Source organism: Aphis gossypii, chromosome 2 (assembly GCF_020184175.1).
Source record: "Aphis gossypii isolate Hap1 chromosome 2, ASM2018417v2, whole genome shotgun sequence".
Taxonomy (NCBI): domain Eukaryota; kingdom Metazoa; phylum Arthropoda; class Insecta; order Hemiptera; family Aphididae; genus Aphis; species Aphis gossypii.
This window is the reverse complement of record NC_065531.1, coordinates 40,491,705-40,505,163: the sequence shown is the minus strand read 5'-3', so window position 1 is coordinate 40,505,163 and position 13,459 is coordinate 40,491,705. Positions and strand designations below refer to the sequence as shown.

The 13,459-nt window shown below is 29.1% G+C and overlaps 2 protein-coding genes and 1 long non-coding RNA gene across 3 annotated transcripts in view; 1 reads left to right on the top strand and 2 right to left on the bottom strand.

The window, feature by feature from the left end:
• Window positions 1–817: 817 nt before the first annotated feature.
• Window positions 818–13,459, top strand: part of LOC126550162 (uncharacterized) — a 42,611-nt gene continuing 29,969 nt past the window's right edge. Inside the window, exon 1 of the long non-coding RNA XR_007604204.1 lies at window positions 818–1,040. This is a non-coding gene — a long non-coding RNA (uncharacterized LOC126550162). The remainder of the gene's footprint in view (window positions 1,041–13,459) is intronic.
• The window catches only part of LOC114124556 (CCR4-NOT transcription complex subunit 6-like), a 56,236-nt gene continuing 47,220 nt past the window's right edge, over window positions 4,444–13,459 (bottom strand). Inside the window, exons 10-13 of the mRNA XM_027987851.2 lie at window positions 6,595–6,813; window positions 6,339–6,513; window positions 6,137–6,276; window positions 4,444–6,060 (exon numbers count right to left, since the gene is read on the bottom strand). Coding sequence (XP_027843652.1) covers window positions 5,978–6,060; window positions 6,137–6,276; window positions 6,339–6,513; window positions 6,595–6,813 — 617 coding nt within the window. The 3' untranslated portion in view covers window positions 4,444–5,977. The remainder of the gene's footprint in view (window positions 6,061–6,136; window positions 6,277–6,338; window positions 6,514–6,594; window positions 6,814–13,459) is intronic.
• On the bottom strand, window positions 7,894–8,861 carry LOC114124566 (protein YIPF5). Its single transcript, XM_027987862.2, has one exon. The coding sequence runs from the start codon at window positions 8,678–8,680 to the stop codon at window positions 7,979–7,981; it is 702 nt and encodes a 233-aa protein (XP_027843663.2). The 5' UTR covers window positions 8,681–8,861; the 3' UTR covers window positions 7,894–7,978.

Here is a 13,459-nt window from a genome sequence, read left to right as displayed (position 1 = left end):
GTGGCGTATAACTAATTACATATAAAATTATAGTAATTAATTTAACTATTAACAGTATAGATACCATTTTTTCTCAGAAGGAAAGTTCTTAAATATTCTTTGGTGTTTTTAAATTATTATATGATTTAAAATCGAATAAAATATGTATGCATAATATAAATACAAATATTTATAAATTTATAACTATTAAAATAAGTAGAAAATAAAAATATATAGGTACCTACATTTAAATTAAATAAATTGGTAAGTACCTATAAAATTATACAAGGGTCATGTATATATAGATTAAATTATAATATAACAAATTAAATTTTTTTATTAAATACATAATAAATTGAGTTATTTATTAATAGCATATAAAAATTGCATTACACATTCTATTAGGCATGTGTGTAGTTCAATCTGAAAATATGTAGCGTTTTCATATTTTACTCGCTTGTTCTAAATATAGTAGTAACAAAAATGTGTTTCATATATTGTTGCTAAATTATATTATTTATACGATATTTTAAGTGCATATTTTGAAATAATTGAACTTTAAAAAAATTATATTTTGGTTATCTTGAGTTTTGGATCTAGTTTGACGACCCCTAGAGAATCTCCACAAGCTCGGCAGTTTTTGTATCGTGACACGTGACTTTTAATCTATTATAAAAATTAGAATTGGGATTACCTAACGGAAGTTCACACAATAGACTATTTAGCTGTTTATCAGTTATCGACTATATCATCTTACACAATAATGTTTCAATAAATTTTAACACGCTAGTAGTTAGTACTTGGTTAAACGCGAAATGAACGTTGTGAATATTGTGGTCTCGTTAACGCGTAATTTAATGCGATTATTTTAATAGTGTGTACCTATAATAGTATTAAAAATTGCTAATGAAAAATTGTCGAAGTTAAGAAATTAAACTGTTTAGTTACAGTTTTACTTTCAAACTCGGGAATAATAAATTTTTTATTGTAAATATTAATGTTTCGAGTGTAAAAATGTATGATGATGTACCTAACACGCCATATTGGAACTGAAAAACGGGGTAAGTACTTTATACTGATGAATAATGTAATGAGCAAAATTTTCTTGATCGTGATAATGTCCAATATTAGTTTATGAAAAGAATTGACTTACCTGTGTATCTAATAAACATATCACACATATACATATTATACATACCATTAATGCTGTTGAAAACTCTTCTTAATCTTATAGAACCGCTAGGTACAATACGTAAATTAGCAGATATTATGTTTTGAACGACCTCGTCGACTGTTCTAAGTTATTATCTGAAATTTGTTTCTGTATACCATTTAGAAACAGCCAAAGGAACTTGTAGCTAATTGTAATTCTTAATCATAATACCAACAGTGGAAATAACATGTTTTTTTCGAAAGCTTTTGTTTTGGCCCATAAGATTTCTGTCAGATTAGATTTTTTTGTGCTTCCTTACAACATATTTAGATTTAAGGTTTTAGAATTAATAAAATTATTATATCAGTATTAATATTATTAATATTAAACAATATTATCATAAGTCCTTTCCATTTTGTAAACACGTTATAACAAAATATTTTATACCTTTTCAGCTTCGTTTTAACGAACATATAGGTTTTCGCATTGCCGGTTTTATGACTGAAACCGGTCGTAAATAACATAATCTTTCTATCCACCTAAACATGCACATACCCCATCGGCCATCCAAATCATGCTGGTGGTTGTAAAACGCAAGGCTGAAACTATACATAGTGAGGGAGTTTCGCCGCACCCTGTATTTAATTCGAATTAATAAATTATAAACTGTCATAATATTAATAATTACTAATGAATATACATTTTAAATTTTATGTTCAAACAATGATAATATTGTCATTCAAATAATAAGCTGAACTAGAGTAAATGCACAAACACATGGTATTTCATTGTTTTTGTTAAAATTAATATGAATTATTACTTATTATAAGTAATTTATTTATTGCACTTATTAGTCAAATTACTCATAAATCACAATTAGGTATGTTTTATCGTTTGTCATATCAACTAAAATAATATTTACATTTTGTGTAACCAGAAAATGCATAACAATGAATTTATCTCACTCGCTGAAATGCAATATGTTCTGTAGGTAACATGATCGTTTCATGGATCCAATAAAACGAATAAATAAAATATCGGATCGGCTATCAGTCCACAACTCACAAAGACAATATATTTTACCGGAATATCGGATATTATAACAAAAAAAAAAAATGGCATCATCCTAGTTCTGATTTTTAAATTATAAATTTACACGTTTGTATGTGTACTGTGTACAATAATACTGAATGTATGCCTATTATGTATACATACATTATATCATTTTTTCGAAATCTAAATACTTTTGTTGACAAAAGAAGCAAACGCCTATAACAACAATAAATTATTATTATAATATGCGTAGGAGAGCATATTAAACCGATTTAAAGGATTCAGTCTTTTAGTCATTTTTAAAGTCATATATAATAATTGTAGACAACTTAGATTTTCACATCGACTTTACAGGTCTAATATAATATAGAATATTACAATTTCGTACCGGTGTTATCATAATATATAGTTTTACTTTTGAAAAAAAATATCATAATAATATATAATAACAACACACGCACAGGCGCACAGAATACAATAATATTATTAATGAAAAAATAACAGAATAATATTATTACTATATATCAGGTATTTGTTTTTCACATCAAATGGGACACCTATATTATTATGTATATATATATATTATATTTATATACAGAACTTAATACGATACGCACGTCATCGTTGTAACTAAATATGATATATATATATAATTCACACATTTATAATATATATTTACAGCACATAATACATATAATATATAACACATACACAGGTATACATATACATCACTGACATAAAACATTACTATTGTTTAATTATCATACACATACGACGCACGTACGACCGTAATAATTATATATATATATAATGCATAATATATATATATTATATAATATGTACAATATTGGTACCTATAGGTATATTATTATATTCGGTGTGCGGTTGATCTCTGCTCGGTAATAGGTAAAATCGATCTAAACGATATTGTTACGTTTTTTTTTTTCTTATATAATGTTACTTAAAAATTATTGTTATATGTTAATACTATAAATTATTATATTATCTTAAATCGAAACGACAGTATCGGCGGTATATAGGTATAGGAATACCGGACACGACATCTGTATCGGGGGGGGGGGGGATAATTCTACACGGGGATGACTGTGCTTCGCACAAAGTGGTAGTAGTTTATCAAGTACATCTAATACTATTTCTCTATTATCAATTATAGGCATTACACGTTATAAAATGCATAAGTAGGAAAACACGTCTGTCGATAATACGGAACTACAATTTCGTAAGTGTATAATATATTCAGTGTTGTGTACTAAGGACAGTTTTAAAAATTATTAAAAAAAAAATTACACAAAAGTATTTCTCAAGTAAGGAAAGTTCCTACATCACAATGAATGTGTTTGATTATAATACTCGAAACGTTCACGCTTTTTTAAACATTATATTTAGTTGTAAATATTCAAAATAAAAAGTTGAAAACCAAAATCTCAATATTCAACACTACATGACGTACTTATATTAGTTATATTTCTAATGAAAGATATATCTTGTACCTACTTATAAAAATCATTTTGACGCTGAATAAAATTACTGTAAGCTATGTAAGACAATATATTTGAATACTTTCTAAGTTCAAAATATTTCTACTCGAATATCATTAAGTAAAATAATAAATAAATAATACACAATTAGATATTTATGTGACTTTGAGTAGATACTATAACATAACTATAATTTAATGGTCGTTGAATGCTATAGAAACATCAGTTCGCGCCCTAACTTAAAATTAGTTGCCAAAAAAAATAAAAAGTGTAACAACCTCAATCTATACTACTAGTATATTTTAGTATTGATCATTTTAATTTAATATGATTGATCAAATATTTAATGTCATTTTTATGTGTCCACGAAACACAAATAACCGTGATACGTAATCATCAAAGGATGTTTATAGTGTTTGACTCCGCGTTGTCTGTGCGTCACGTAGACGGATACAGAGTTACGATGAAACCATAAATGTATCGAAGCAAAAAAAATTAATGACACTAAAAACTAAAAACATGTTCGGAATGACGACGAAAACACATAATCGAAAAAAAACAAACATTTTATCATATTATCGAAGTATTATTTTATCCTATGTATATTGTATAAGGCTAATAGGTAGGGGTTATCGACGTTACAAACGTTATTTTATAGTTGCCGTTTGAATTATCGGTTCTCGGGCGACGGTGGAATGAATAATGCGAAACTTTTAAATAATAAGAATCAGAAATATATAAAAAAAAATATACAGACACTTGTCGAACGAAAAGTGGTTTAATGCCCGCGTACCGAGAAATCCACTGACAACACTTAACACGAACTTCGTATAATAATATACAACAATATATTATAATACACATCTCTGTAAACACGCAGAAAAAAATCGTCACATTCTATTATACATCAAGAACAACACGCTTACGAACTAAGTCTTAATAGTATAGGTATGATGATTATAATAAATAATACATGTGCGTACATTTTGTAATTATCGTGAGAATTATCTCATGAGGCGCTTCAGATCGATAGAAATATTTTATGATTTCAAGTACAACAATATTATTTCATTAAGTATACATGAAAAACAATCGATACGTACGTACTCAATTTTCATAAATCGAAAATTGCTATATTATAAGATAGTGTTGTATTTTTTTTTATACAAAGTCTATTGAAAATCTATCAGCAATAGGTAAACTTTAATTTATTTATCACTACATTTAAAGTAATACAAGTTACATTTTTACATTAAATCTTACTATCATAGGACATGGATCAAAAATTACAAATCATAATTAAATACTGACGTTGAGAGTATAATAAAAAAATAATAAAACAATGATGTATTATAAGTGTCACTGTGCCTCTCTATTGTTGACAATCAATATACTTTTGAAAACAGTTTCTATGTACTTAAGTTTTTTTGAAAAGCATATCTAATATTTTCATTACAATGATGAAATGTATTACATAGGTATTAAACGAAAATTATTCATAAATATTATAATGTTTCACAATTATACAGTAGATCAGAATACTAAATAAGTATAAATTATTCAGGAAATAAACTATATAGTAGATTTTCTGTGATGCAATTGAAAATTTTTGAATTAAAATATTAGTTGAATGTCTTTTTAGTAATATGAAAATAATTCACAAATTATACAAAACAAATATTGTTGATGAAAAAATATATCCAAAATAAAAAAAGAAACATTTATTTCGAGCATTGTTAAAATAAATGCAAAATTAATTATTTTAGGTAAAAAATAAAAAAGTGACTTAATATTTTGTTATAAATAAAAAAAAAAATAGTAATTACAATAATAACTGTAATTAATAAGTAAAACAAAAGATTTTCAACAAATATTTGTCAGAATTTCTCTAAGGTATTGTATACAAAAATTTGAAAATAAATTAAGGAAAGGGATTGGGAGATAAATTTTACATACATAAAATAAACTAAAATGAAAAATAGAAGCTAAGTGATAACTAATAATTCACAACAATCTTATTTTCCATACATTTTTTTCTTATTATTTTTTTCAGTTTATCATTTGTTCATAAAAAAATAAATAAGAAAAAATGTAGTCATGGGATTTTTTTTAACAGATTATTATTTTCATATGAAGTCAATGACATATGTTAAAAGAGGATAGGTAAAGTAATTCAGATGATTTACTGTTATTGTGGTACAAAGTGTGTAGTGTGAGTGTTCGTAGCATGTACGTACGCTTAATATATTGGCAATTAATGTTTTTTGACGGTGATTTTCAACCGACGTTGAGGCTACCTTCGACCGATCAATCCGTTGGAGTTGCTTTGGTGTGCATTTGGCGATAACTCGAATTCAACTAATAATGGAAAATGATCTGAAAATAAAATTGTGTATTAGTCATTATCATTGAAGTTATTAAAACAAAATAGTATGTGATAAGAGATATTTACCAGATGGTATATGAGGATGTGGACAACCAAGTACTTTATTGTCTTTGAACCATTCAGGAGCTAATGGACCGAGTAAACCGAGAGGCGTCATCGTCTGTCTAGTATAGAAAATATAATCAATGATGCCTTTAAAGTTGAATCTAAAATATAAATTTCATAAGTAAAAAATAGATCAACACAACTAAATTTTCATATAACACACGTATAATTTGTAAATGGCATAATGTTTTCATAAGCAGATGATAACTTAAAGGAATGCATAAATTCGTTCGGTCTATCGCATGTAGAAATTTTGTGTAGAAGCGTCTTGTATTGCAAATCTTTAAAGTCTTGATGATCTGATGATACTTTACCAGCAGACAAAAATTCTATCACTCCTGATTAAACAGATGAAAACAAATAAAAATTAAATACCTAGTTACAATAATAATTAACACACAAGTTAAGTAATTTCATACCAGAGTCAGGCAATGAATTGAAATCCCCACACAACAACAGCTGTATTGGTGGTTGATGGTGATTCACATTACGGTAATTGCGATTAGCTTCCTCTAGTATAGTGTTCAGTTCATTTGATAACATCATGATTTGTATGAGCTTGACATCACAAAATTCTGGATCCCAATGTATGTGTGCGGTGCAAACAAGTATAGGCTGTTGGACTTCCGATGGAAGAGCTAAATAACAATGTATACTTAGTAAATTGTACATATTCTAGTTTATTATATTTACATTATAAATGTATATTATTATAATTATAAACTAATTTAATTTTAAATATGTAATGAAACTCAATTGTTATTTAAAATTTTACAAAGAAATGATACAGATGGCCAATGTAAATCATTATTGTTGAACAATACTTATTTATTTTTGACTTTTCATTTAGGTAAATATATTGTATATAATAAATACTTTAATAATATTATAATTTAGTTGCCACTTCAATGGAGGTAAACCATGGACGTGTTCATATTATACATATTATTCTATATAGTTATATAACTATTATACCTATTGCATACTATGTATACACCCATTACACCCTTCGTGTATTGTATTTGTAACGACCTCTGAACATTTAAATAATAATGCTTAAAGGGCAGTTTATACATATTATATAAAAATATATATATTTATATTCATATTATTTTTTATAACTGTCATCTTTTGACAAGAGGTAGCATGGGAGTCCCCAGATATATTTCTAGGAGGAGGGAAAGTACCCCCTGGGGACTCTCATGAGAGATAGTATCATAAATTCAAAGTAAAGAATTATTGTTTAATCAAACAACAATTTTTTTAAATATGATTTAATTTGATTTTATAGTTTTACTTTAATAAATAATATACAAAAAACTTAATTTCAATTAACTTATATGGCTAAAATACATTTTAACATTAGTATCATACATATTATATAAAATAGCGTTAGAAATACTAATCTCAGATGATATGGCTAAACATAATACTTCATGACTACCTATTCGTCTACAGTATAGACTCTACACATTCATTTTCCTTTATATCATATATTTTTTTCATAGAATACAATTCATAGGGTAATAACTTATTTTTATCAGTAAAGTAAGTTTTTTTACAGTGCTGATATCTCACCTGGTAATAAAAGATGAAATGTATAATGTTTTGTTCAATGAATTTGAAAACTCTTAGGCTTTATTTGTAAGATATAATAATTCAAACAGTAAATGTATAGAGAACTGGTATTATAAAAATAAACATTATACAACATAACATATTATTGTATATAAATATATTAAAAGAAAAAAATTTAGGTGTAATAATTACAAGTAACATTTAAATTAATGAATATTAATAAGTTCAATACAAAATAAACAGTGTATATAAGCCACAGATGATTGCACACGGATATGCCATTAGATACTTCTGATCAGAGTTGCCGAACATGGCAACAAATACCCTGGCCGCATTCATACTGCTCCAGACCACAGCCGCTAACACAATGATAGCACCAAATATATTCTTGAGGTTAACAAACACGGCAAGCAACGCTACCAGTACAACGGGTGTAAAAGAGTAGCCCAGTACAGAAAATGTGGACGTCAGTGTAACTTCTGACGAATCAGTCATGGCCCAGAGTAAACCATACATACACACAGACGTTAACACGGCCAAGCCGTATATGTAGCTAAACATTAGCTTGCCGCCAGCCAACAGCAGCAATGACGTGTATGTAAGGTACAACGCGATTGGACCGATCACATCATAATCACCGAGAACGACACCACACTTTCCGGTCGGGTCTAGCGAATGCATCAAGCGAATTAGGATCTTGTTGAGGTCGATGCCGAGCTCTTCGAGCAAAGGTGGTTCGTCTTCTTCGCCGGTGAAATTCGTTGCAGGTGCAGGCTGCCACGACGCGCCAGCCGGTTGGTTTAACTGGGCCGGTTGTGAATAGCTGTCGAAACTCTGATCGTAGTTGGAATACGAACCGGCATGGAAGTTGAGATTGTCATCCGACACGAAGTACGAGTTGTCAGGGTAGTATTGATTCGGGTTCATAGTTATAGATAGCTAATGTAATTTTTATATGAATATGAGAAATACGACCGATACAAACGGACCGTTAGAGATTCATTAGAATCTGTGACATGACAAAATACGCGATACGTGAAACGGCATTTGATTGTACAACTGTAGTGTCCACAAAAAAATCGTCGAACAACAAATTAACAACACGATAACTGATAACGTTCGCGTATTGAACGATAACGAGAACAGGGCAGCCACGAGCGGCGACGAAAACATTGTGACGTGAATGTGCGGCGACTACCGCGGCGTGATATCCGTCCATCTTCCGACGGTTATAATATTATGGTGTCGAAATATTTATCAATATTAATTATTATAATATTATCATAATTGGACAGTGAACGGGTTTATCGTTAATCGGATTAGACGGTAGGTACTAGACGAATCGAGGTGCGGCAAATCGGTGCAAAGTATTGTACAAGGCGAATTTCCGGTTTTCGGTCATGTACGCGGGTTTGCGGATAATAACGGTTTTTTGAGGCTACAGCCACTCGACGAGACTCGCAATTTTGATCTTTTTTTTTTCTAAACGTTAAAATCGACGAATGCGAATTCGTTATTTGTCGACCGCGAGTGTTGAGAAATCAGTCATAATTATCATCGTTTTTTAAGTTTATTAAACAAACACCAATCTTTGTCATGAAATGTACCTATGTGAAAAAATTCATTGTTTTCGTGGCATATACCTAAAGTATATATATATGTATTTATATGATATTATAGTAAGTTTAACTATCTCTAAAAGTCGACCGAAATACGCGAATAAGCGTTGCCGTTTAAATGATCTAAGTTTACTACGATGTGTTCCTATTTAGAGAAAAAAAATAGTTTACCTATTATATATATTACATAAGATAACCAGATATAAAAACAATTTATTTAAAATTTTAACGATTCTTTCATAGAAATATTTTATTTATATTGGATAAATAATGTACAAAATACAATTGTATAGGTGTAAAGTAGTGGTTCATTCGTAATATTATGATTAAATATGTCGTACTAATGTAACTAATATACTACTGTACCTACTAATATTTATAAATGCATAAGGTCAAACCATAGTTAAATAATTGAATTATTAAAGATATATTAATATTATTAAGAAGATGACTGAATGTGACTATGTGTTGCTTCCGTCATATAAAAGTCTTACAACATAAGAAATTTTAAGTTACAATATTATATATTTTACTCGGTCATTTTTAAAAATTTAAGAAAATTGACCAGGTCTAAAATTATTATTAATGAAATCTAAGAGTTTATATTTATATTATAATTACGAAGCAAGTTATGAGTTACTGCATCAAATTATTACAAATTTTAAAATTATCATGACTTTCCTCGTAGTTAAAATATTAACAAAAGCCTCTAAGATGCCCTAAATAATAACCTTACCTTTATATTTAATAATAGGCAACTGATTAACTCATTCTAATTGTAAAATTAATAGAATAAAATGGACTATTTATTGTGAAGGTGTAAAATTCTAAATTAAGACGGAGACAACACAATCCACGGGTACGGAGTCCTTTTAATAATACGAGTATATTATATATTTTTTAAAGAAAATAATTTCACGTCACAATTTTATGATTAAGACTACTATTTAAAGAAAATGCACTAAAATGTACTTCTGGTCATCATATTATATAATAATATATAATATGCATGACGTAATGTATGGTGTATACGCATACGATTTAATACTGCAGAGTGCAGGGTAAGTTAGGAGTATACCGCCGACTTTTGATCAATAGTTAGTACCTATATTTTACTAGACGCTGTACGCATCGAGAAAGAGACAAGAATATAATTTTTTTATTATTGTAATTCGTTTATACGTCGCACACGCCGATTTCTAAGGAGTTCGAGCACATAACAAATTTACTATATTATCACAGTCCACAGAATACATATTATAATATAATATTTTATACATTATGCATACGACATACGCAAGGCATACATCATTCACTCCGTCCGTAAGGCGTTGAAGCTATATAGTATGAAACCATCTCATACGCATGTCAATAATATATAATATACGTACATTATGTATTATACAAACGATGATGACGACGGCGACGACGGTAACATTATAAATTGCACAAGACAAATAATGTAATGATTTATAACGAGCGTATACACCTCGTCGCGTGTTCGAGAAACACAAAAACAAAATATTATACGCATCGGCATTCACACGTGCGACGAATTCGAATACGTCCAGATATTTAATCGAAACATCGTGACCATGGTCCATGATATAATAATAATAATGATATTTAAATACAGTGTTGACTTTAAGGCGAAAGAGCGAAAGGTGGTAATGATTTAAAAAGTCAGGGGTGATGACACCAAACACATTTTAAGTAAGTATCTATATAGGTACGAGGTAACCTGCTAGATAATAATAATATAGTATATTATGTCAATGTCTATAAAAATATATAATTTATATGTATATGTGTTGAACAGGAGCTACAGAATGCAGATATTTATCTTAAGTGTCGATATTTCTTTGATAACGATTGTTATTGTATGATTATGTCGTTTTCAACCCATTTTATTATATCTGAATATACGATAATTGTAAAAGAACATTAGCTGCATTATAATTTTTGTAAATAATACATTGTGATATAAGAACTAATGCCTATTACCTCTAGTATACGTTATATAAAATAGATTATGACTTAATTCACCAGTTCGCAAAATACCTGCAGGCAAGGTGAAAAGTATAAAGTCATTATTTTAATGTAAAAATGTTTAAGTATATCTGTACGTATGTGTGTCCAAGACAATGAGCCAAAGCAAGAGAGGAGTGCTATTATAGTTGAGTGATACGAATATATAAACATGAATACAACATTGATATGTTAGGGAGATATGAGCTATCATCAATCCGGTTAAAATGTACATAAGTCAAAAAGGATGTCTACATGATCGTGTGTGGTGAAGTGTTCTACACTAGATAATCGGGGCCTGGGAATCCCCCAATAAAAGTCCAGACATTTTGAACGACTGGATTTTAATTCAACCCGAATTTAGAGAAATTTTTAAAAATTTTCATTAAATCCTCATTGATCGAGAGAAATTATTGATTAGTTTTATAAGTACTAAACTTTTAAAAAAAAGTTTAATAATCTATTACAACAACGGCGGTCGGTACCTGCAGGAAAAAATGCTTTTGACTCAGAAAAAAATAATTAACATAAATCGAAAAAACTAAGAAAAGTCAACATTTTCAAATAAGTAAATAAAAGGAGAAAAAAAATTATGAAAATTTTACACGATGATATGTTTTGCTTACATTGATAGACAGTGCATTTCCCCTTTTATAATTGGTAAAAGAATATTATTTATATGAATACAATGTAATAATGCATATAGCTATAAACCTATACGACAACTCCATGGAACGGCATGATACCTATACCATCACAAAATGAGGATCGGCTGTAGATCACATAAATATAATTGTACCATATTACTGTATTATAAAAAAAACTATACAATTAAAGGTATGTTTGAAACATTTAAAAATCAATATTTGGTACTAATTTTGTAACTAAATTTATTGGGATTTTTTTACTCTTAACTTTTCTCATACCTCTAAGTATCAACTAGATTCAATCAACTGTCAATAAGTCATCCACCTTCACGCATAGACACATTACATGCACACATCATTATAAAACTAATACATTCTATCGCTTCACTTAGAATCTAAATTCTAGTTTGAAACGTACGGTCGTACGGATGTATAAAAATTGCTGCAGTTCTCATACTCTTTAACTCCTTACAAACTAGCAAACAATAAGATATACCTAAATAGTCCAATTGGCTTCAAGATCAAAAGTTGAAACCTCTTTGGTACCTCCTCCCCCAGGGTCAGAAATGTTTCACCTATGCGGCGGCCTTGGGTGCAATATATAGCTATATGGGGTAGGGAGTCACTCATAGGTATAAAGAATAAATTATTACTAAGAGACTGCTATGTATGTCTATCTTATCGTAACGAATTACATAATTTTTTGAATTTACAAATGACTCGTAATTAATAATTAAACAAATTAGCGCCCGTGCAGCCGATCTCGCACATATATTTTATAAGGCGTGATGTGTACAATAATATAATGAAATAATGTATCTCACAATTTTCACTAGCGACACGCGTGTCGTTATGTGTATTTAGAGTGGAATTAAATAATCGTTTTTTTTTTCGATTTTATTATTTCGTTCACAAACACTATATATGTAAACACGACAAACGCGATGTTATATATAATTATACGTTCTAAATACTAAAACACACGTTACATTGTGTATTATACATAATAATGTATGTCTAATGCATCATTGCGATTTCACGCTCAACAATAAAAATTAATTTCTTACGCCCGCTATACTGGAGACGACTTTATTATATGGTCTACTTGCTTGTGTACAGATTAACACCTACGACGGATTATAATATATTAGGTATGTATTAAGTGCAATGTGCACAATACGTAAAAATCAATACATGGGAATGTTCTGCTGCATTCGAGATAACAGCGGAAATTACAAATTTTTACAAACGCATTGACTGATTGAATTTAGGTACACTCGACAAACATAGAAGGCGAAGACTTTCTGATATGTTTCAATCACACCCGATGCGTGTGGCAGCGGGCCTCGAGGTATGATGACGGCGGGATGAAAATCAGACGATCGCAGGCACTACTATAATAGGTAGGAATA